At 35.0% G+C, this 24,323-nt stretch overlaps 2 protein-coding genes, 1 long non-coding RNA gene and 1 pseudogene across 7 annotated transcripts; 3 read left to right on the forward strand and 1 right to left on the reverse strand.

The window, feature by feature from the left end:
- On the reverse strand, positions 1-483 carry LOC115967103. The gene has a single exon (XM_031086185.1). It carries the CDS (start codon positions 481-483, stop codon positions 1-3), a length of 483 nt encoding a protein of 160 aa, XP_030942045.1.
- A 7,226-nt stretch (positions 484-7,709) lies between these two features.
- On the forward strand, positions 7,710-9,163 carry LOC115967104 (annotated as a pseudogene).
- Positions 9,164-9,883: 720 nt separating this feature from the next.
- On the forward strand, positions 9,884-14,090 carry LOC115967277 (F-box/kelch-repeat protein At3g23880-like). Its single transcript, XM_031086354.1, has 2 exons — positions 9,884-11,137; positions 12,659-14,090. Exon 1 carries the CDS (start codon positions 9,979-9,981, stop codon positions 10,816-10,818), a length of 840 nt encoding a protein of 279 aa, XP_030942214.1. The 5' UTR covers positions 9,884-9,978; the 3' UTR covers positions 10,819-11,137; positions 12,659-14,090.
- A 1,847-nt stretch (positions 14,091-15,937) lies between these two features.
- LOC115967278 lies at positions 15,938-21,100 on the forward strand. 5 transcript variants are annotated; one of them, XR_004086423.1, is made up of 5 exons: positions 15,938-16,020; positions 16,294-16,357; positions 18,116-18,185; positions 19,099-19,177; positions 20,720-21,100. It is a non-coding gene; the product is annotated as an uncharacterized LOC115967278 (long non-coding RNA). The 5 variants fall into 5 exon arrangements; XR_004086420.1 differs by lacking the exon at positions 18,116-18,185 and adding an exon at positions 18,888-18,929 and having other exon boundaries at positions 20,720-21,098; XR_004086422.1 differs by lacking the exon at positions 18,116-18,185 and having other exon boundaries at positions 20,720-21,097.
- Positions 21,101-24,323: the final 3,223 nt, after the last annotated feature.

Here is a 24,323-nt window from a genome sequence, read left to right on the forward strand (position 1 = left end):
CTACTCGGTGGTGTGCCCTTTATCCTTATGGTATATGCAATACAGGTTTTGGTTCCTCCGAGATGGGTCACCCCCCATTTTGTTTGGCCACTTGAAGAACGATTCGTTCTTAATCCGGTCTAGGATTTTGTGCACAAGCTTTTTGAATGCCACATTAACTCCAATTTGCACCTCTGGTTCCTGCATCCTGAAATCTTTTTTAGGTCTTGCTGGCATAATGCCCTGCCGAGATCTCCCGAGTAATGGTGCTTTCCCCTTATTCTGCAGCCGATCATCTTCCAAGCGTTTGTACTCCTCAATGCGTCTCATAAGCTGTCTCATATCCTCGGGAGGTCTTTTTGTCAATGACTCCCGTAATTCAGAGTCTTCGGGGAGCTCCATCCTAAAGGTGCTTGCCGCAATCTTCTCATTTCCCCCACCAATCTCATTGTAGAGTTCCCAGTACCGGCTGGCATAACTCCAAAGGGTTTCTCTGACCCTCATCTTTATGGAAAGTAGCGCATCACCGGCTGCGGCACTCGGCTGCATGTCACGAATCTGCTGCCGAACTCTTGGATCAACTCAGCAAAGCTACGGATGGAGCCTTTTCGTAACCCATTGAACCATCTCAAGGCCGTAGAGCCGAGACTAGAGGGGAATACCTTACACATCAACGCATCATTGTGTGCATGCAAGGACATCATGTGGATATAATGACTAACATGCTCCACAGGGTCCGTCTTCCCATCCTAGGAATTGAATGGCGGCCGTATAAATCTACTCGGCATAGGGGCCCGTTCAATCTCGTCAGAGAATGGTGACCGAGCAACCCTTTGTAAGGCTCGGCTTATGGCGTCCATGGCAGCATTGTAGGGTTGTCATTCCTCCGGCGAATCCGATCCTTGGTCATCGTATCCATGCGACCGTGAACGATTCCGATGATGACGTGTCTCTCGGGAGCATGAGCAATTCCTACGTCGGCGTGATTCTTGAGAGGGTGATCGGTTTTGGAATCATTGTGTACCGGATTGGCTAGAGCCCTCTTTACCCCAGTTTCTCGTGCTATCATTTCTCCTTTACCAACGGTTGCGGTCCCTTTCTTGGCGTCGACCCCTTGCTTCCAACTCTAGATCCATTACCAGTCTCTGCAACCGCTCCAACTCTCGGTCTCTATCATCATACTGCCCGTGTGCCGAGACTCGACACCGTTCGACGAGTTTGATCCGACCCTTCTCCCAGGCCAGACCTTTCCTCTCCTTGGAGGCGTTACCTATCCTCGAGCCTTTTCTGCCTTCTCTCCCGCCATGTCGATCCCCGAGAAGATCCTACAGAACCGTTCGGGGCTCGCCCTCCCGAACGTCCCTCGGACATTTCCCTTGTTTGAGTCTCAATCGAACCACAGTTTCATAGGAGAGCCCCACGGTGGGCGCCAATTGTGCGCGCCTGAAATGAGACTGTTGGGCTCGAACTCACTTGAGCTCACAATTTATTTATAAGGTGGGTTTCAGGATTTCCTACTTTGGGTTGTTCTCGGCACAGAGACTGAAAGTAACATTCCTCCTTTCTCCCTCAATGACTGTTTTTCTCTCCTTTTTTCTGAACCCCTTCCTCTTCCCCAACTTCTTCTATTTATAGCTTAAAGTTAGTGGGGAGATCATGATTACTGCCATCGTTAGTGTAATTGAAGGTCCAATATTATCTGTTTTAAGTGGGTGTTTAGGTGAGAGTGGAATGTAACGATTATGACCTTAGAACTTGGTTTCAGCTCAGGTGGATTTGCTCGGTAATGATGTTCCCCGAACATCCTATGGCTCGCCCGGACAAGGTTTATCTGATTGCTCAGGAAGTTTTATGCCGAGCACAATTCAGGATCTGAGGCCCAAAACTCGTTCTTTATGAAGGCAGTCTTAAGAAGGGCCTAGGGCGATGGGGCCGTACCATTGGGCCTGAGCCCAAGGCCCATCTGGGTCTTGGGATCTTGGTGCCGTACAAAAGCCTTTCATGATTATTTTAAGCCACTTGTCTATATATTTTATATTCTGCCAATATATTATTTTTTGATGATTGTGTTACTTTATATACCCACCAAAAGCTTTGTAAACTTTCTTTGTGAGGTAAGTCTAAATCACCAGCCGACTTCCTTCCTTCCATAGCACAATCTAGTATCTACACAACATTTTTTTAGCTAAAATTATTACTCGAGAATATGCAACAAATGAGATAAAGATCACTATTAGACCACAAATTTGTTCATAAACTAAATTTCATGGCCACGTCATAGTAAATTTATCAAGTTGAATGAGTCAATAGACTTGCAGGTGCTGATGTTTATGGACGACTTGTAAGTTAAAATTATTTGAAAGTGCCCATTAGATATATGTTATATGACCGATGAGACTTGAGGTCATAGTAACTTTTGGTGGGAGTTTGCCATGTGTCCCTGGCTTAGAGCATTCACGTTGATGGGGCCATAAATTTAGCAATTTAGCATCACAAAAAGTTATTTTATCAATTTTACCACATCTCTTTACAAAACACTATCAATAGTTTTGTTTTAACTTTCAACACAATAAAATAATATAAATAACACAAAAAAACAATATATCTATTATAACAAACAACAACCAGAACCTCTACAGCCATAGCCACAACCACCCATGGAAAGTTTCTACAATTTCATTGATCTCAACCTCACTCAAAATTAGGTTGATCGAATGTCAGGTGAGACTATGCAAAATTGCGATTTTTGCAAAATTAATGGTCAAGAGTTGCACCACTTGATATTTTAACATTTGTGAACATTAGGTGATTGTTTCAAACAATTTTAGAAACACAATAAATCATGTGGATTTTCCAAAATTGCTATTTGAAGAGCCCAAAAATCTTGGTTGCATCTTCTAAGTAATCCTCTACCAACTCGTGTACGTGGGAAAAGTTTGTCTAAAAGCAACAATTTTGTCATGCCTCCAAAGTCATTCAAACTTCCTTATTTGTTTATTAAATTTCACTCGTTTCTTTCATTGTTTACTATTTTATTCTCAGCAAAAGATTCATAATTGCATCCACAGTCAATTACCAAACGAAACTGAGATTTATAAAAATAATAATTAAAAAAAAAAACAGCTACCACAATTATAAAATAATAATAATAGATGGATAAATGGAGAAGCTCCATCGAGTTAGGTATACGAGAGAGCATTCAAAATCTCTATACATAATCAATGGATTGGGTGCTTCTAGTGAGATAAAGATGAACATTTAATCACCAATCCTGGTTAAGTAGGAGACGTAGAGTCTAACATAAATTGGTTAATAAATTAAAGAAGATAAATGAATAATTTGAGAGTAATGCTTAGACTTCTCTTATAAAAACTAGCCCACTAATTAAAGTTTGTACAGTCAACTCCATGGATGTAGTGAATTAATATATTTTCAGCAAAATCTTTAAATAGTAGGGAAATTATTGTGTACTCTCGGAGTACCATAAATACATACTCCCTCCTCTCACATGAATGGCGGGTCTCACTAATTAAATTCATGGTAGAACCCATCATTCATGTGAGAGGGGGGAGTATGCATTTACGGTACTCCAGGAATACCTAATAATTTTCCTAAATGGTATCCCAATAATAAATGAGTAAAAAGAACATTAAAATTTAATAATCATAAATAAGAATTTAAACTATAAAATAAATATGATGTTTATTTCTTTTCATATTTAAGCTCCTAAGGATAAATGGTTCTTAAGGCAGGTTTCATGATATCTATGAGATTCTAGATTCGAAGTCTCTTACTGGCATCTTAGGGCTACCCCCAAGAAATTCCTCCTTATAATAACTTGGTGTGTGTGGAACGAGATGACTATATACATCTAAAAGAATAGTCCGATGCTTGAAGAGTTTTGGAATGGAATCTAGATACCCTCATTCTCACCCAAAAAAAAAAAAAAAGCTTCTTAAAACATAACATGTATAATTTCATGTGTTACAACATAGTAAAGGATAATAGGACACTCCTCTCTTATTATGAATTGCAGAGTTAAGCACTCAGTCAAATAGTATGTAATGTGATTGATGGTAAGCGTCAACATTAAATGCCAAGCTGATTAGGTATGTAATTGGGAAAGTCTCCATAAGAAATTTGATTCAAAAGAGAAGACACGTGGCTTGTTCATTAACCTAATTTTGTTGGCTAAAAGGAAGCACTTCGGTTGAGTAGTTGCTAAGGAATTTTGAGCTGCATTGATCTTATTTACCAAATCTTTAGATAGTTGCACAAGAATGAACGATTAAAAGAACATTAAACTTTAATGCTCACAAGTAAGAATTTAAACTTTAACATAATATAATTCTAAATAAATATGTTTATTTCTCTTTGCATTTAAGCTCTTTAAAACATGACACGTATAATTTGACGTGTTAAAATATAGTAAAACATGAGAGGACACTCCTATCTTATTATAGGTTGCAAAAGTAAAACACTTGTCAAGTAAAATGTAATGTGATTGACGTTAGGTGTGAACATTAAATGAACGGCTAAAGAACATTAAAGTTTAATGTTCACAAATAAGAACTTAAACTTTAACATAAATATGATGCTAAATAAATACATTTATTTCTTTTCACATTTAAGCTCCTTAAAACATGACAAGCATAGTTTGACATTATACAATAGACTAATAGAGTAAACATGAGAGGACACTCCTTTCTTCTCTTATTATGGATTGCAAAGTAAAACACTTGTCAAATAGAATGTAATATGATTGATGGTAGATGCCAACATTAAATGCTAAGGTGATTAGGGATGAATTTGGTACAAAGTCTCCACTAGCAATTTGATTCAAAAGGGAAGATTCATGGCTTGTTCGTTGCCCTAATATTTGGTTAAGTGAGACAATTGGGCCTAAGCCTCAGCCTAACTAGAAAGACCAATAAGGCTTTATTTGCCCACTACTGATAATGCGTGGAAAAGCAGGTGCAGGACCAAGACAACCGAACTAGAAAAATGAAAGAAAACAGAACATGTCCTTGTTGGCGTAGAGTATGTATACGCAAGAAAGGATAAAGCAGCCATGTCCCTGGTGGTTTCCAACAATTTCTCAGAGTAATTTTTGGGTTATTGTGCTTTTTTAGGATACAAGATCTGAAAGGTTCTACGAGAAAGTATCTTTTGCATCAAACTTACGAGATCTTGTGGAGACACTAATGGTTAAACTTACAACCATGAAATTTGATGATAGGTGTGAGATGCATGAGCATGTCATTGAAATGATAAATTTGGCTACTTATGTTCTTAATTGTTTTATTTGAATTTACGATTAAGAAACTAGAGGCATATAGCCCAATGTGGTGGGTTTAATTTGACACTAGGGTTGTTAGGAATGACTCTACTGATGTGAGATTTTGCACGCCACACTAATCGAAATAATGTAGGTGGGCTATTAAAGAGGGGTTTATTTTAAGTCCATAATAATATAATATCGATAATTTTTCAGTATAATTGACTGTGAGTTTTTTTTGGAAGAAATTGATTGTGATATTTTATAATAAATAATATTTTTTTTCCCTATGTGGGCTGAGACTTTGGTGGCTTTATTTCCATCATTCATCAGCCCAACCCAAATTTAATATCCAACCGAAGAAAAATGGGGAAATAAAAATCACTGAGTCTACTTCCCTAACAAATAGCAATATTGGATAGTTATATTGAAATGGATGAAAAACAATGCTATCTTTGGGGACAAGTGATGTTATACATGGGAGTGTTGTTCTAACTAAACTTGGGTTGCTATTAATAATATAATTGTTCCCTATTAAAAAATTTCAATTCTCTTTAAGAATTATAACATCACCTATTTTTTGAAAAAATGAGATGTAAATTAGAGAGTCTAGAGACTGGGTTCAAATTTAGGACTATTTACTTTGATATCATGATAAAACATTACTTAAAACTTCATATCCAGCTCAACTTGAATTTTTTTTTAAACTCAGTTTTTGTTCTTAAAACTTCAGGATGATTCTTATATTTCTCCTTAAAAATCTGGAGATAATAGGCAAGATATATGCACAATATACTGAATGGGAACTTTTTGAGAACAAATTTTTACCTTTAGCTCTTCTTCCCTTGTCTATGCATGCAAATATGGTGTGGCAGTCTCTCTCATGCTTGTATTGTTGCCCCTGTAGATAATCAATGAAGAAGTCATGCATCACTAGAAGAAACTAATGGCTATAGTTGGGTATTGGTATAACTTAAAAGAAACCTACCAAACAGTTAGGCTGCACAATCTCAGAAGTTTGCTTAGCACAATAATCTTCCTATTGCCATGTCTCACCCGATAGTTCCTGCCAAATACTTCTCCACTAGCCTGTTTGGAAAGAAAAAAAGCAGGGTCAACCAACTCATGCACATTATAAGAGTCCAGAATAATATTTGGAAACTCAGCTGTCCCTAAACTTACTCTGGGAACTTGATTCTTCAATTTGTCAGCAGACTCTAAACCATCAACAGGTACTATTTGTAGGTTTGACTGTCACTCTAGCTGCATTCTATTCTTACAACTAGTACACATACATATAACTGAATCATCTTATAGTATATCACCAGGAAAGGTTTGCACACCCACATCAACTTTGTCAACTGATAAAACTGGCTTGGAATTTTTCAGGTTTGGATGGAAATCTGAAGTGCTGACTTTATCGACAACTATCAGTAATTTCAAGGTCCTGGCGGATGCCTGTTGCCAAATGTTCAGGCGGTGTAAGAAAGTTCTTACTTTTTTTTTAGTAAACAGAGCTCTAGATCTTTTTGGGAAACAGTCAGCATTGATGAAGTACTCAACCTTTTCTGTTGCTGATTCTGGGTGAAACACTTGGAGTTGGACTTAAGTGCGGGAGAGACTTTCAGATCAAACTACACTGAGGCTAGGAGGAGACACACAATTCAATGATCCATTTGAGAAATCATTAGGCGCATCTGCACTGGACATGACAGCAGAACAGAAACCCCATTAAGAGGTTTAGAGACTGCACACAAAATTATCCCTCACATTTATGCTTCGTGATTATTCAGAAGAATGTGAGGTAATTTTAACTAGTTCCGCACAATCAATAATCACGGTGTCATCCTGTTCCTGTTCAAATGCTCCTTCCATATTAACATCTGTCTAGTGATCCTCAGAAATTTGGTCCTTCATACATCCACTTCCAGATGTGTGGTGCGGAGACTCGTGAAAACTTATATCTTCAAACTCCGTCAGTTGTGAATCTGAATTTACTGTTTCTACTTTGCTCACATCAATTATATTGTTAGCTTCACTGCTGGCTATTTGCTTATCCACTTGCTCAAAGAGCCCCTCAATATTTTCCTGTCTATTTCCATCTCCTTGTCACCATCATCATCGAAACAATAATGTCATTGGACAATGGAAGCTAGACTTTAGGAGATTCAAACTTCTACGACTCCATGCCACTGTGTGACCTCCATTTGAGTCATGGGTGTTGTGGCCATTTGCTTTAGTTCATCCTATTTATTCATTCACTGAAAGTCATACCCACATGTTTAATTTTGTGCATTGGAAAACACAAAAGAATTATTTACTACAAGCCACTCAAAGGCTCTTTTGTTTTTCTTGGTCCATATCTCCGAGATATATGGTGGCTTGGAATGCAATGATTGGTGGTTTCGCTCTAAGTTCTCGTTTTCTTGAGTCATTGGCTTTCTTGTGAAAGATGCAAGATGGTGATAAATTGAACCCAGATATAATCACAATGATAAACATGCTTCCCTCGTGTGCACAATTACAAGCTCTTTTGGAGGGTGAATCTGCCCATGGTTATGCCATTAGAAAATGTTTTCTCCCTCATCCAGTCTTGGAAACTGCTTTAGTTGACATGTATGGAGAATGTGGGAAGTTGAATATGGCAGAACATGTATATGGTCAGATGACCGGAAAAAAACCTGATTCCATGGAATGCCATGCTTGCTGCTTATGTAGAGAATGGGTGGAACAATAAAGCCTTGGTTTTGTTTCAGGATATTTGGCACCAACCTTTTAAACCAGATGAATATACATTTGCAAGCATTCTACCTGCCTATTCCGAATTAGCCTGAATGTGAGAGGGGAAGCAAATCCATGGTTTTATTATGAAGTCGGAGCTTGATACAAATACTTTCATCTTGAATTCAATTGTTTACATGTATGCAAAATGTGGGGATAGAGGGGCTGCACGAGAAGCTTTTGATCGCATGCTGCATAGGGATGTAATACCACGGAACACAATCATTATGGCATATGCCGTCCATGGGTTTGGTAGATTTTCTGTTCAATTGGTTTCTGAAATGAAGGAAAAGGGCTTCAAACCTAATGAGAGCACCTTTGTGTCCCTATTATCATCTTGTAGCATTTCTGGCATGGTTGAAGAAGGGTGAGAATACTATAATTCAATGAAGAGGTACTACGGTATAGATCCCAAAATAGAGCACTATGGTTGTATGCTTGACTTATTGGGTGTACCAGCAATCTTGAGCAAGCCAAGATATTCATTGATGAAATTTCATTGTTCCCTACAGCTAGGATATGGGGATCATTACTGACTGCAAGCAGAAACAACCAAAACATAGAATTAGCTGGTCTATTAGCACATTCCTGACTGGTCTATTAGCACCTCCATACATAACATTTGTTGCTTAGCTGCACCTTTTCCTGCTTTTAAGTTTTGTTGGGTTTGGAGAAACTGCAACTCTGCAGCACACACTGTTGCCAGTCTTGCTTTAAGCTTCCACCAGTTTTTCTGTTTCAATAAGAGCAATCTCCCACCATCTATCGAGTCTGTTTGTAGGGTGGATTATCTCGCTTGTAGTTCCGTTTTGAAGCTTAGTCCCAAAAAAAAAAAAAAAAAAAAAAACCAATACATAGAATAGAATTAGCTTAACTTTCAGCTAGACGCATCTTATCCTTGGAGCATGATAGTACCGGGTGTTATGTCTTGCTTTCTAATATGTATGCTGAAGCTAGGCGGTGGGAAGATGTGGAGTGGCTTAAATGTATTATGATAAAAGATGGGTTAGAGAAAACGAAGGGGTGTAGTGTGATCAAAATCAATTCTAGAACTTGCAGGTTCGTCAACACACTAGTTACTTGTAAATTAAGTATTATATAAATTGAGTTCTACATAGGTATTGAATTAATGAGTTCCACACTGAGTCAGTTAATCCACCACCAAATTGGGAGATGTTTAAGCAATAGAGTGGTGATTTTCAGTCCCAAAACTCATACAAACCTTCCATGATTAAAGATTTTGCGTCTGACAAAAGTCTAATAAGCATGAAATTTACTTTACCAAAAAGATTATTAATGCACATCCAAACTAATTTTTGTTATTTTGAGTTTAAAAAAATGGGGTTAAAGTAATTCATTCAAGGTTGAAAATGGCAAGTCTACTTTATAATTATTGAGATAAATTGACAAATATAGGTAATGTTTGGATAGAGCGTTGCGTTTGTTGCGTTCCGTTTCTATGCTTTCTCTTTTTTTTTTTTTTTTCCACGCGTTTTCCCCCTTACAAGCGGCTACTGTTTATGTACTGTACATAAACAGTAGCCGCAACATTTAATCAGTTTTATGTGAACAGTGCATCCGTGTACTGTTTATGAACCCACAAATTTTATTTTTTATTAATTTTTTCATTAAAAATAAGTCTCACGGTACTATTTACACATTTAAAAATTATTTTACTACAATATTTTCAGTTTTTAATTTTTAATTTTAACAAAATAAATTCTATCCAAACAGACCCATGGTATAGCCAATTAGCCATTCACGGCTTCAAGCCTGTTCTAGCTTGAATGAAGCCTTGTAGGGCTTTCTGGTTAGGCCGAGGCTTGGGCCCAATAGATTTACTTGCCAAACCTCCATCTCTCTTTTGATATTCCTCCTTGTCCTTCCTGCATTTCACCTTTTCACACTCAAAAGAGTCAAAACCTCAAACTACAACAACAATGCGTGAGCCTGTACCAGACGACGTCGTGGAAGACATCCTGGCTCGGCTACCTGTAAAATCCTTAACCAGATTTAGGTACGTTTCGAAATCTTGTAACTCCATCGTCACTGACACAACTTTCATCAAAAAACACTTGAAGCTCAACCTCAACCAATCCGAATCATCAATATCCGCAAACACTCACAGTGGGTATTTGCTATATACTACAGAGGATAAGGATGGTTCATCATCTTCCAAAGAATTGTGTACGGTTGTTCGCAACAAGGACCGCACATGGACCCAGTTTTCTAGGTTTGAAATCCCGTCTTTTTTTGACAAGTACATGATTTTTGCTTTCTGTAATGGCTTGTTCTGCCTAGCTAGTTGTGAGAAAGAACTTTGTCACATTATTTATTTGTGGAACCCAAGTATTAGAATGTGTAAGAAACTTGGAGCTACTCGCTTTAATCGCAAGTATAATGAAAGAGCCGCTTTTGGGTTTGCTTATGATTCTCTGAACAACGACTTCAAGATTCTGAGAGTTGTGTGTCATGCGATGTTCAATGAATCAGAAGCTGAAGCAGAGATTTACACGTTAAGTTCAGATTCGTGGAGGAAGGTTGTAATATCAATGCAGTCCTTAAGAGGGTGTGAAGTGACTGAACCCAAACTTGGGACTATTTTTGGTGTTTGGGGTCCCTTTACATTTTATAATGGGGCTCTACACGCTTTTGCTCATACTATTGGCTATTCTTTCATTTTGTCCTTTGACATTAGTGATGAGAGCTTCCATGAGATAATGATGCCTCGTAATCACTATGATTCAGATACTACAAATTTCACTAAACTTGCAGAGTAAAAGGGATTGCCAGCTGATTTTGTTTTCGCTCTTGCTGATGGCAATAAGCCTTTTGGGAGAAACTTATGCAACATATGGGTTATGGAGAAGTACGGTGTGGCCAAGTCTTGGACTAGAAAATTTGTGATACCAATGGAATGGGTTTGGGCAGGTAATTTCTTTGGCTGCACTAACAATGGTGAACTTCTCATTAAGAATGCCACTGGGCTGGTTTCAATTGACCCTGAGAGTCAAAATCAGAACATTCTCGACATTGAAGATGCTAATTGGGTGGCTTTCTCAACTAATTCAATGGAGAGCTTGGTTTTACTTGATGGGGGTAAGTAACTGTGAAAATTAACTTTAGCTGTAATATCACTTTCAGTTTTGCCACCATTGTGAAAATTAACTTTAGCTAGCATAGCGTAATTTGTATATAACTTTAGCTTGTACTTTTGATGCTGAAACTAAGGTTGCAATTGTTTCCATCCTTGAGTGTAAGAAATATCTCAATATGAATGGGTGAAGTTAGCTAAATTGCATTTGAGGAATGATAGTTTGAAGTGTTGAATTGAGGTCAATCTTATTGCTTTTTGTTTTTCTCTCTTCAGTGTGCATTTCTTATAAGCAAATTTACAGCTTGAGCAGAGAATGCTAGACATAGGTTTGCCTTTTGCTAATCCTTGGCCCTGTTCTAATAATTCTAACTTAAGTCAATTTTGGAGTTTAAATTATCACCTTTGCTTTTTTTTTTTCTATGTTTCTTTCTTTTCCTAGGCTTTCTCAGCAGCCAAATAGTGACTGTCATTAATTAGGATTTTGGACACAAAGTTTAATAATGATTAAGTTTTTTGTTTGCTTGATTTTGTTCAATATTGGCTTTGTTTTGAGTCTCATTTTGTTTAGTTCTTTTTTTTTTTTGAGTCAGTGTTTATATTTATTTCTGCACTACCAGTTAATTGAATTAACATCAATAGGGACTAGAGAGAATGTGGAGGTTGCAAATATTAATAGTTTTAGCTGTTTGTGCCTGTGTTTGGTGAAAGTAATTGTGGGTAACAATGCGGATTGAGGTTTGGGAAAATTTTCATTGAGTACTGTATACTTTATTTTGTATAGATTTTGTTATTATTGCTGAGAATATCCAGCAATTCTGTGCACATTGTAGGTGCTATCGATGTTACAAGTAGCAACGAGACGTATTTAAGAGTATACCATTGTAGTTAGCAACTCCGAAATGTGCTCAAATGGGGATTCAGATAGCTAAGCAATTTTGTTCTTTAGTACTTTCGCCATTGACCATTCAAAAACCCATTAGCCTAATTGGTCTGCATAGTAATGCTTAGTTCCATAGCTATTTCTGATAGAATATTGTTGTCAAATGTTCTCAAGTCCAACAACTAGCAGTAGCTTAAATTATGCTTTCTTTTAGATCCTGATTGATTGTAATTAACAGTGTAAGAAACAAAAAATTGCGTTAATATCATTAGTAGGTGTTAATGTTGCAATGAAGTGGGACCTTTTAAAGTATTTGTCATAGGCTTGTGTGATTTTAGGATAGGAAAAGTTTCTGTATTATTATTGTTTTTGATAAATAGTAAAACTTCATTGAAAGGATATATCAAACACAAAGAAATGTCTCATGTGCTGAGGAAACCATGAAAACCACAAAACTAAGATGCACTTATATTCTTAACAGGTATAGCTTCTTTTTTTTTCTTTTCTTTTTTTTTTTCTTTTTTTAATAATTGATTTATAAGAGATCTAATGGTTGAAAAATACACCACTGGCCATGTCATTACTAAAAATTTGTTAATGGCCACGTCAACTGACCTATTTAATGGCACCTTATTTTTCTCAGGCTCATTCATCACTCAGAATGTTTACACAGAGAGAGAGAGAGAGGAGGAGGAGGAGAAAAAGAACTCCAATGTTTGCTCCATGGATGACCTAGGCGGTGCTTCGGGCAGCGGTGGTGGCCTAGACAGTGGCAGCAGTGGCGATTGCCACAGCAGGGCGACTTAATAAAAATTAATTGGAAAAATCCTTGGTCTCATTAGGTTCCTTTACACTGGTGGTTAGTGATTATATTTCTGCTAGCAAGAGCAGTTTTGAGTGGCAAAGCTTTATAAAGAAGCTGCCACTAAAGAGATCAAGGATTATCTTAATCCTTGAATTTTCTTATATAGTTATATAGTTATCTATGTGTTTGGAGAACACTCAATTTAGGGATGAACACAATTTACTTTCGTAAAATTAAGACATAAATTGTTGCTCTGTTTTTCATACATAATAGATGTAAAAATAGTATTTCTATCTAAATTATGGGCATAAGTTTTTTTGCATTGGAATTAGATGTTACTGTTACAAAGTTCATAAACCTAAACCAACATTTTGTTCTTGGAACTTGATGTGCTCTAGGTAAAATAATTCTTTTAAGAATATGTTAAGAAATAGAGCTGAGCTAATGATTCTTTGTACAGAACGTAGTAATGGTAAGCATCTAAAAGGATGCTTAGTTTTGCTGTGATTTTCTTTTGTTCATTCACAAAATGCTTTTTGGACTCTCCTCTAATAGCAAACAAAACTGAGTCTAGGAAAGATTTGAAAACTAGAAACATACTTGGTCTATGGTAGTACACCCTAGAACACATCAAACTTGGGTCTATAGTGATACTTCTGCCGAGCAATAGCCAATGCATGCTTTACACGCTAAATATCTTAAAACCTTAGTTCCTTTTAGAAAGCAGTTTCTCCTTGATGTTAGTAAGAGAAATACAACAATGTAGGGCAAGAACAAAAATTTTGGTATGACAAAACTCAACTTATAGATTTCTGTAGTTTGTATTGGTATCCTGGACAGGCAATGTTGACACCAACCTATTCCACTTCTAAGCTAAAAGAGAATCTCCCAAATCACATACATGATGCAATTGTTATTTCATAATCTTGGCAATCTTGTGAAATGCATGTGTCAGAAGGAGAAACACTATAAACAGAACAATTTTCACAATATTTCTCACAAAAATTGAGCTGAGAGGTTTTTATTGATTTTTGTTTGGGCTAATCACCAACATCACTTTACTTTTTACCATTAATAACTTGCCACTTTAATATTTGTATATATTTTGTGAAAAAAGGTTGTCTCTAGAGCTCTTGAATGGGTAAAGAACCTTTCTGAGCTTAGTGGGAAAAGGCAGTTGGCAACCTCTTGGGAAAGAAGTTGCTTGTACAGGTACAAGGGTTTCCTCAAAGATCTCACATTTATGATTCAACAACTTGTCACAGTAGTTACGAAAATAGTCTGTCTCAACATTGTATCTGTAATGGGCCTAAATGTTGTAACATATAATAATTGCGAGATTAGTTATAAGAAATGGCAAGGATGGATAAATCTTAATTTTTCTGAGTTTAGAAGGTGCCCCCAACGTAGCCGATAAGGCAGGTGGCGTACGTGGGGCTAGGCCTTTTTTTTAATTAAAAAAAATTATTATAAAGGTTTTTTTTTTTTTTTTTAAGTGATCTATAGAGATTTTTTTTTAATTATAAATAATTTGGATAGGAAGTGGACCATTTCTCTATATCTATTAACTATATAAAAAGCGCCTATGCCATCTAGTGATTTTGGTTTCGTGAGTCCTCTTTTTTTGTCCGTTTGTGGAGTGCTAAACGGTGTGTTTTGGCTGAATATATAAAACAATAAAAGGGAGTAAGAGACATATAACAGTGAAAGGGAGAGAGGCCAAAGGGTATCTGGAACTAGGGGTGTCCACGGGTCGGGTTTGTGCCTGACCCGGAACCGACCCGAATTTTTCGGGTGGGTAAAAATCGAAACCGAAACCGACCCGTTTTAATGGTCGGGTCATCCGGTTCGGGTCCGTCGGGTTTCGGGTTGGTGTCGGTTCAGTTTCGGGTTTCGCCGCTAGTTCCGATATTTCGCCGCCGGTGCCGATATTTCGCCGGATCGGTCTAGATCTGGCCGATATTTGGCTGGATCTGTTGAGTCTGGAGTAGATCTCACCGGATCTAGTGGATTTCAAGTAGATCTTCGTCGGAAAATAAAAAATATCGCCAGATCTGGTGGATTTCAAGTAGCTCTTTGTCAGAAAACCTTTCAATCTCACCAGATTTTGTTGATTTTATGGTCGGGTCGGGTGACTCGGGTTTTTGGGGAGGAAACCCGCTGGCTGACCCGAAGGGATCGGGTTCTGTGGGTGGCGACCCGCCGCCGACCGTCGGATTGGTTGGTTCGGGTGGTGGCGGTTCGGGTTCGGGCGGGTGGACGGGTTCTGTGGACACCCCTATCTGGAACTCTCTTTTCTCTTTGGAACTTTCCGGATATTTTCTCTCTCTTTTCTCTCCGGAAGAACTCTCTATATTTCTTCTCTCTCTCTTTTCTCTCTATCATTTTAGGCTAACAGGACTAGATCGGCTTAGGAAGAAAGAAGATTAAAAAAAAAAAAAAAACATGGGAAGAAAGACCGACTAATTTTTACAATATCTTTTTTTTTTTTCCTCTGTTTCTTCAAAATTTCCTTCTTTTTTTTTTTTTTTTGGTTCTTAAGATCTATGTTTGTATTTATTTCCTTGTGGGTTTCAATATTTGATTGTTTGCTAATACGGGTCTTTTAGGTTTTGATAAAGAAAGGAGATTTGGTTCCATTTTGGGTATTTTCGGCTTACACAAGAAACAGAGATGGAAGTGGGTGAAAGACGAGAGACCTCATTTTGGCACTAAAGAACTCTGAGATTCTTCTTTTCAATGGAACCAAATCTCATTTCTTTATCGAAACCTAAAAGACCCATATTAGCTAATATGGGTATTAACCATTCTTGATTTCTTCTTTCTATTTGCTAATATGGGTATTTTGGGTTTCTTTTCTTCTAAACTTTTAGTTGCTGGGTTTGGAGTTGTGTGTGCGTGGGTTTTTCCTTTCTAAGGTGAGAAGATATTGAAAGAGGGAGAGATAAACAGATCATAAAGAAAGGGGATTTGGTTCCATTTTTGGTATTTTTAGCTAACACACTATAGGTAAGCGCTCTCTCTCTCTCCAATATTTCCACTTTGAAGTTTCACTGATCATAATTTGGTTCCATTTTTGCCTAATCCCATGTTATTCTCTCTATTTTTTAACAACAAGAAAATAGACTAATGATGCAGACCTATACACCATAGACAAAACCAATTTTGCCAAAAAGAAAAGCTGCCTCCTCCATTCAATTGTAAAGTTGCTGTTTTTCCATCAATTTCATAGCAAAATTTGTGCTTTATGTTTCTCTCTATACACATAAATGAATGATCCTACCTGTAGAAAGGATTAAAAGAACCGTACAAATTATAATGTTCTAGAAGAATATATCAATTGTTGTTGTTTTTGTTTCCGGTAATGGTGGTGGTGATGTGATTGGTCATGGGGTTTGTAATCTTCCTCTTTTTTATTTTGTTGGTTTAAACAAATTTTTTAGAAGTGCTAATTTGTTATATTTGATTTGCAGCCACCAAGCTGAGCTATTTGATTCAAAAGTAGTGACTAATCTTTTGGACATCATTCTCACAAAGGTAAGGTATGCTTTGTGTTTTTGGTAAAAATGTTAGGTCTTTGAATATATATAAATATATATATTTATATATATATATATATATATATTTTGTAAATATTTGATATATTGATTCTAGGCATAACTTTTTGTTTCTTTTAATTTAAAATTGATAACTATTAAAAATTTGGTTGCTTTTGTTTTAAAGGTGTTAAAATTTGTTGAAGAAGTTAATGATGTTCATTGTAGTGGAATACTTTATTTATGTTCATTTCGGATTTTCATTTGTATAAAGCAAATTATTTAGGTTATGGTTTTGTCTTTGTTGGAGGATTTGTTTCAGTTTCTTTATGCCATCTTTTTCATTCAATTCTATTTTTTGTCATAAGATAGTCCGAGCATCCTAAGACTCTTATATCAACATGAATTGCAAGTGCTATAATATATGTGATTCCAATTTTGAATCCAGCTATAATTCTTTCCTAATGTTGGTTGCTAAATTTCAGTTATAGAGATAGGGTTTTTTAGGTAGATTCTTGTTTACATCTCTCTTTGTTGATGTCTTTTTTTCTTCTTTTTTTTTTTTTTTTTCCATCTTTTCATCTGCCTCTTTGTTAGATTGTCACTATGTTCAATGTAGCCTTATTTTGGGAATACAAGATTGATTGAAAATTGAGACTGCCATGAGTATTCATTTTGGTAGGTGCTGCATTAAAAAGCTTCTAATTTTAAGTTAATGAATGAGTCCTTTTTGGAAAACTAAATATTAGAAAAGCTATTAATCTGTTGTGGTTGGTCTCCCACTTTTTTCCTTTTTAAAGTCCAGGTTGTTGTTCTCCCCCCCCCCCCCCCACAAAAAAAAAAAGTCCAAGTTGTTCAATTCCCTCTCGGTCCACCAAGTTTCTTTCTTTTTCTTATCTTGTGCTTCTTAATGAAGTTTAGGTGAATACCCAGTTGCTTATTTTGGATTCTGAATTGTTATTCAACTTCCATTGCATTAGAATCAGTAAGTAAAGGTATTTCTTTGGTATATTTGTAAACTTGTAATGTAAGCCTGTTGTGGGAATTTGATTGGGCTACTGATATTGGTGGATATATGCCAATATTTTGCATCATATTTCTGCTTTTTAGAGGGAAAGATACTATCTTCAAGTTCTTTTAAGCTTTATATTATGTTGGTTGCTATATTAAGTTGGTTTGAATTTTGATAATAAACCATATTAACAGTGGTAGTTAAGGTGTTACATGTGTTTTATGCAGTTTAGCATCCTGAAAGTATGTTTTTGGAGTGGCAATGTCATTCATATTTTGCATTTGTTCTGCTTTTAGTGGGAAGATAATATCTTGACATTCTTTGGAGCTTCATATTATATTGGTTGATGTATTTAGTTAGTTTAATTATTATTGGCTTTTTAAGGTCAAACTTTGTTTTCCTTTTAAATATATCAGTGAACATGTTAGGAATGAATTGTGGTTTGGGGGTATATGTGATGAGGACTAAATTAATGACTTTTCCATGTAGATTTGCAATAAATTTAGATTATCGTCACTTCTTTGACATCCTAATCTTTCTAATAATGACAACAATGCTTGCAAGTGGCAATGCAACTATTGCTCAACTCAAAATCCAATGGAATGATAGTTTTTTGCATTGTCAAAGTCTTTTTTGTAGATGGAACGATAGTTTTATTTATACCATTGATAATTATGTTATTTTTACTAAGATGTTTCTATGGTATTCTATTCTATTTTATTTTCATTGGTTATTTCAATCCAACAGATTTGGGAACTCTTTTGACACCATTATTCATATGGGAAGAACACCTTAATAACTTCTTCATTCGTTGCAGGTGCTTGCAATTTTTTTTCCATATTTGTAGTTGAACTTGATTAAGCAGGGGTTACATATGATTCTTTGTTTATTGTTTTTTTTTTTCTTTTTTTTGGTTGTAATAAGCTTAATATAATTATTGCATTTAAGTGTTTTTTTTTCTTTTTTGTTCTTTCTTATGTTGTTTTTTAGCTCCAAAAGAATGTACTACTATATTTTTTTGATAATCAATGTACTACATATATGTAGTATGTTAGATGGATAAGGTAAATATTATGTTATGCTTTGTTAAATGAGATTTCTTTTTTGGGGCCTTAATTTTTAGTTGTAACTTCTTGAGGGCACGAGTTTCTTAGGGATTTTGTGCACGATAAATCTCTCTATTTTTCTTAAATTTGCTTATTTTTATAGAGTTTACCCAAAAAGTTTTTTTTAATGTGAATAATTTTGATTTTGTTAATTTAAAATTTTTAAACAAGTTATCGGGGTTTTAGAACATGCATTTTGCAGTTAGATTAGTGTGCCAAATTTGGTGAATTTTGGGGAATCTAATAGTGTGAAAATTTTAGAAACTTTTATTGTCTAAAAAGCCATGAACAACATAAGTCCAACACAAAGGCCATGAACATCTAGGTAGTCTCTTGGCATGTTTTTGTTTCAATTCTTTTTCTTCCCCTGATATAATTTTGCTGTTTGATTTGCTGTTTAATTTTATGTACAGTTTTCAATGCAACTGACATCAATTCAATACACAAACATGAAGGTGAAAATGAGAGTTCTTGATGCTCTTTTTTAAAGTTCTCTCTGATTTATTAATTTGTGTTGCTTAGTGTTTCAATTTTAAGGACTCAGTGACAAACTGATGCTGTAATTGTACTATTGTTTTACTTGTGGGAAAAATTTGATGAGTTTTCTACGTTTCTATTTTGCAGTTCGTATTGTTCTGCTGGATGAGAATGCTGATGTGGAGGACTTAGACAAAGATAATGAGCTACAGTCTTCAATCTCAAGGTTTTTGTTTATCCTTTATATTAAGCTGTAAATGCATAATAGTTTCTTTGAAATCTTATATAGATTCTATTTATAGTCATAGGGTCAACATAATATATTCAAAGAAACTCCTATTAATTTTATTTTCCCTAAGTTGTTGGATCAAACATGCATCCAAATTCTGTTTTAAATGGAAATAATGCAACTGAAGATTATTTACCTCTTTTTTTTTGCTAGACTAGAAATGAAGTTTACATTGAATTCTGCACTTGATGCTGCACTCTCCCACATAGATTGCGTGGAAGAAAACCATAAATTGGAGTTCTATGTTTCTTGAAAACTTGCCTCAATTTATGATTAGGAGTTCTATGATGATTGTATGTAACTCATTATAGAACATGGTGGAAAAATTGGATCTAAAGGAAAGAGGAAACATTTTGGTCAAGATCAAGTGTCACAAATGTTTAAAAGGCTATTATTAGCACATGTTGACAAGTTTGGGGTAAATTTATATTGTAAACACATAAAAATTGGCAAATATTGTACACATTTGCAAAATTTGTACAAATTTTTTTTTTTTGGCAAATGTATATAATATTTGCCACTTTTTGTGTGTATACAATGTAAGCTTACATTACAAGTAAAAAGTAAACATATAAAGATCCTTAAAAAGGAAAAAGGCAACTCACTAAGCCAAATTACTGTTCATGAACCTATTGATTCTTTTTATATATAGACTAGCCATTATGTTATTGTAGAGTAAATGTTTAAGCCATTTTCTCAATTTAGGCTCAACAACATTGAAAACGCTACAGCCTTAAAATTATGCTTTTTTAAAATAGGGAATTATAGGAAATTAGTTTAGACTTCCTTCTGAAGTATTGCAAGTTCTTTAATATAAATTATAGGGAATTGGTTTAGACTTCCTTCTAAAGTATTGCAAGTTCTTTAGAAATATACTTTTACTATCAACAATTTAGTTTCATTGTAATGATTGTCTCTAACGTTACCAAGAGTTCAGTTCACTGTTCAAAAATAAATATTTTGTTCAGATTTTTATTGTTCAATCAAATTCTCTAAAGCCTCATTGTACGTAATGTAAATTGGATAGTGACAGTAAGAATCCTAAAATCATGAAAACGTTGTTGTTTGTTGTAATCGCTTTGAATACTTGGGATAGATTCTGATGGGTGCTTACTAATTAGGAACCTTGTGATCTCTTGGTCATTGTTTGCATCTTGGTCCAAGGAATTCTATTTTTCAGTGCTTTATAAAAAGGATTTGGTCCAACTATACATGTTATATTTTCCTCATTTTGATTAATGGTGAGCATCATGTATCTTGAACAAGAGTGTCATATTTTTTCAAACTTTTATTTAAAATTTGCGAATAGATGTTGTTACATTACTTTTCAAAATTTTTGCTATACACTAACATTGATCTAATTCTATTTTAGTAGTTTGTCTTGCTAGATAGTAGATACAGCCAATTACTTGATTTTGTTCATTCCTATGTTACATAAAAGAATTTTGTTTGTTAATTTGTATTGTATGTATGGTGCAGTAAACAACATTCATTCCTAAATAGGTGGTCACCTTGTGTGATATGGCGATGTCAACTTATGAAGGTTTTACGACTTAAGACAATGGATGCTTGAGAACCTAAACCTTTGGTAGAGTAAGAAGTGTGGACCAGAAACAGAATTAGAAGTATAAGGAGTGAAGAGAGAGATCAATTTTTATGACATATAATAATATTTTTTCATTATTTCATGACATATAATATATGTGTTTGCTTCAATTGGAATTTATTGTAGATGTGAGATTTATATTATGGGTGAAAGCTATAGTAGGTTCTATACTTGATCTTATATCACTATTCAACGTACTGGCTAGAACATGCCTTGCACATGCGGCCCAAACTAGTATATATAAAAGCGCGAATGTGCTAAATCACTGTAGCTACAGTGCTTTGGTTTCTTGAGCCACTTTTTTTTTTCCTCATTAATCGGTTTGTGTTATTTTTTTCCCTTTTAAATATTTATGTAAGCTGGTATATATATTGTTATATTGACACAATAAATTTCACAATATTTTTACAATTATTGACGTGTCAATTTCTTACAAGTCGAAATAAAATAATAAAATATGAGATTGTGACCAATCACAACTAAAAATAAATGTTTTGAGAAAATGTTACAACACTTATTGTGCAGTGCTTTTGGTTTATTCAACTGGCACGGTAACTACAGTGCCTAAAGTTTTTTTTTTTTTTTAAATATTTATGTAAGATGGTATATATATTGTTATACTATGACAGGCCAAAAACATATTGATCCCTTGTGATGAATTAATTGATTAATTAGCCAAATTTATTAATTAATCAAATTAACATGCAAACGCGTGGTAGCACAAACAAATCACCAAATAAATAAATGCAGTGGAAATTAAATTTGACACGGGTGATTTGTTTACGAATGGGGAAAACCACCGAGGTAAAACCCTACCAGGTAAATTTAAGGTCACCACTCCCGAGAATCCACTATTATCAAAACAAGCAGTTACAAGTAAAGAAATCTCAGTACCTTATACCAACCTATAGTTGAACCCTTACCCCAATACTCAATTGGACTTGTTTTGTAGTGACAATCTCTCATTTTTTATGCACGGCTCCTAGTACGTGACTAACCAATTTGATGTGCGAATCCCAGTACACGGCTTACTCCTTTGCATGAATCCAAATATGTGACTAACTCCACAGCAACCCTTTGATTGTTGTAGTTGATTTGCTGCAGTTTCATATAAAAACACCAATAAGATCTTCAATGTTGATACAAGAGACTTTGCTTGGTTACAGAACCCAAAGGCGTACAAGAAACGCAACAAGAGATCTTTCTTCTGTAGGAGGAGGCTAGGGTTTCAAAAAGAAAACCTTATGAAGCTCTCTGGAGTTAGGGTTTTTCTTTTTCCACCTCCTTTAAATAGGAGCTTAATGGGCTCTCCTATTCTAAATAGGTTTACACAAACCTTGGGCTTTCCTAGTCCAATAAAGATTATATAAACCCACAAACCTCGGGTTTTCCTAGTCCTATAAGGATTATACAAAACCCATAAACAAATAGCCTTTTAGAATAAAAACGTAGTTGGCTATAACCTAAATCTCGTAAGTTCGATAGATCGAGACATCTATCGAGCTTTAATGAATCTCGACAAATCGAGATTCTGTCGAGGAGGTATCGAGACTTGCAAATTGCACTTTCTTGAACAGTTCTTGAGTAATCTTCATGTCTTCAATTTAACCACTTGTAATGATTATCTTGAACCTACTTAGATTTACCCAATTACAAGTAAAGTGCGTTTTGTCAAAAGATATGTCAATTACATAAAAATATGTCCCTAACATACTGACACAACAAATTTCACAATATTTTCACAATTATTGACGTGTCAATTTCTTACAAGTTGAAATAAAATAATAAAATATGAAACTGTGACCAACCACAACTAAAAATAAATGTTTTAAGAAATTGTTACAACACTTATTGTTATCACAATATTTTCACAATTGTTGAGATCTCAGTTTCTAATAGATATCACAATATTTTCACAATTGTTGAGATCTCAGTTTCTAATAGATCAAATAAAAAAAATGCTAAGTCCACAACATTTTAACATTAATTTCTACAGTGCCTAAGTTTTTTTTTTAAAAAAATATTTATGTAAGCTGGCATATCTATTAACTATATAAAAAGAGCCAAAGGCTCATGAATATTGTTTTTTTGGTTTATTCAATTAGTGAGGTGCACTTTTTCTTTTCTTTTCTTTTTTTTTTCCCCTTCAAGTATGCCACCCTTCAAGTATGCTAGTTGGTTTGAGTTTTGTTTTTGTTTTTTTTAAGATCTTTATATGTTTACTTTGTACTTGTGTAGACACCCAATTTTACAACTTGCATTTTACCAACCGGCAGATCTTTAGATTTGTGATACAAAACAAACCTTGATGTTCTAATGATCATAATGGTATGTCATGGGCTTTGATCGGACCACCTGATCAAAAGTTATCATACAAACAAATTTCAATGATCATGGCTCGCCTATACGATGAGCCTGATCACATCCTATTCTAAACACTTAATTTTGATTGGTTCTCACAAGAATTAATTTGAAATTAATTAAGTGTGATTTTTGATTGGATTTCATTTCCTTTCATTTTTTTTAAAAGAAATAATAAAAAATGCTTTTCTTTATGGCATCTTATCTACTCTTTTAAAAAAAAAAAAAAAAATTCTGGAGATATGATCCATGAAAAATTCAAAAAAACAGAAAAATGCTCAAAAAACGTCATTATCTTCAGCAGTAACTTGAATCGCATTTTTGGTCAGAAAAACATTGAAATTTGGATTTCTCTATTTCTATAAAAGTTGTAGAGAATTAAATTCCTTTCAAAAAACATCAATCCCGAATCGATTGGAATTTTGAGCAAGTTATGGCCAAAATACGAAACAGGTGTAGAAGATAACACAAATTCAACATTATCTTCAATTTTCTCTCAAAATTTCAAATGAGTTCAACATCAAATCTGTTCAAGCCTATCTAATAGACTTATCCTTTCCCTTTGCTTCAGAAGAAAGATTTTTGAAAAATAAATTGGATAAAGAAACAGATACATCCTATGAAAAAATTAAAAAATGCTCAAAAGACGTTACTATTTTCAGCAGCAATTTGAAACACATTTTTGGCATGGATAACGTTGAAATTTGGCTTTCTCTATTTCAGAAAAGTTGTAGATAATTGAATTTGCTTTCAAAAAACACCCATCTTGAATCAATTGGAACTTTGAGTGGAAAATTAGAGCCAAAATACGAAGCAGGTGCAGCATCATTTCAAAATTTGAATGGGGATCAACACTAAATCCGTCCCAGCTCATTTAAACAAGTTATCTCCTCCCTTAGCTTCAGAAGAAAGCTAATAACTTAGCTTTAAAGCTAAGCCATCCCTTCTCCTATAAATAAAGAAGACCTCTTCCATTCTCTAAACCCCGAATTCCCTCTAAAGAGCTAGTGAAAAAGCAGAAAAGAAAAGCTGTTGAGCAACCATTGTTCTTACTTTGGTTGTAGTTTATTACTTCCTTGCTTTCTCCCTAGCCCTTTAAGTGATCACTTCCCCTTT

The sequence above is a fragment of the Quercus lobata genome, chromosome 11 (genome assembly GCF_001633185.2).
Source record: "Quercus lobata isolate SW786 chromosome 11, ValleyOak3.0 Primary Assembly, whole genome shotgun sequence".
In the NCBI taxonomy this organism is placed as follows: Eukaryota; Viridiplantae; Streptophyta; class Magnoliopsida; order Fagales; family Fagaceae; genus Quercus; species Quercus lobata.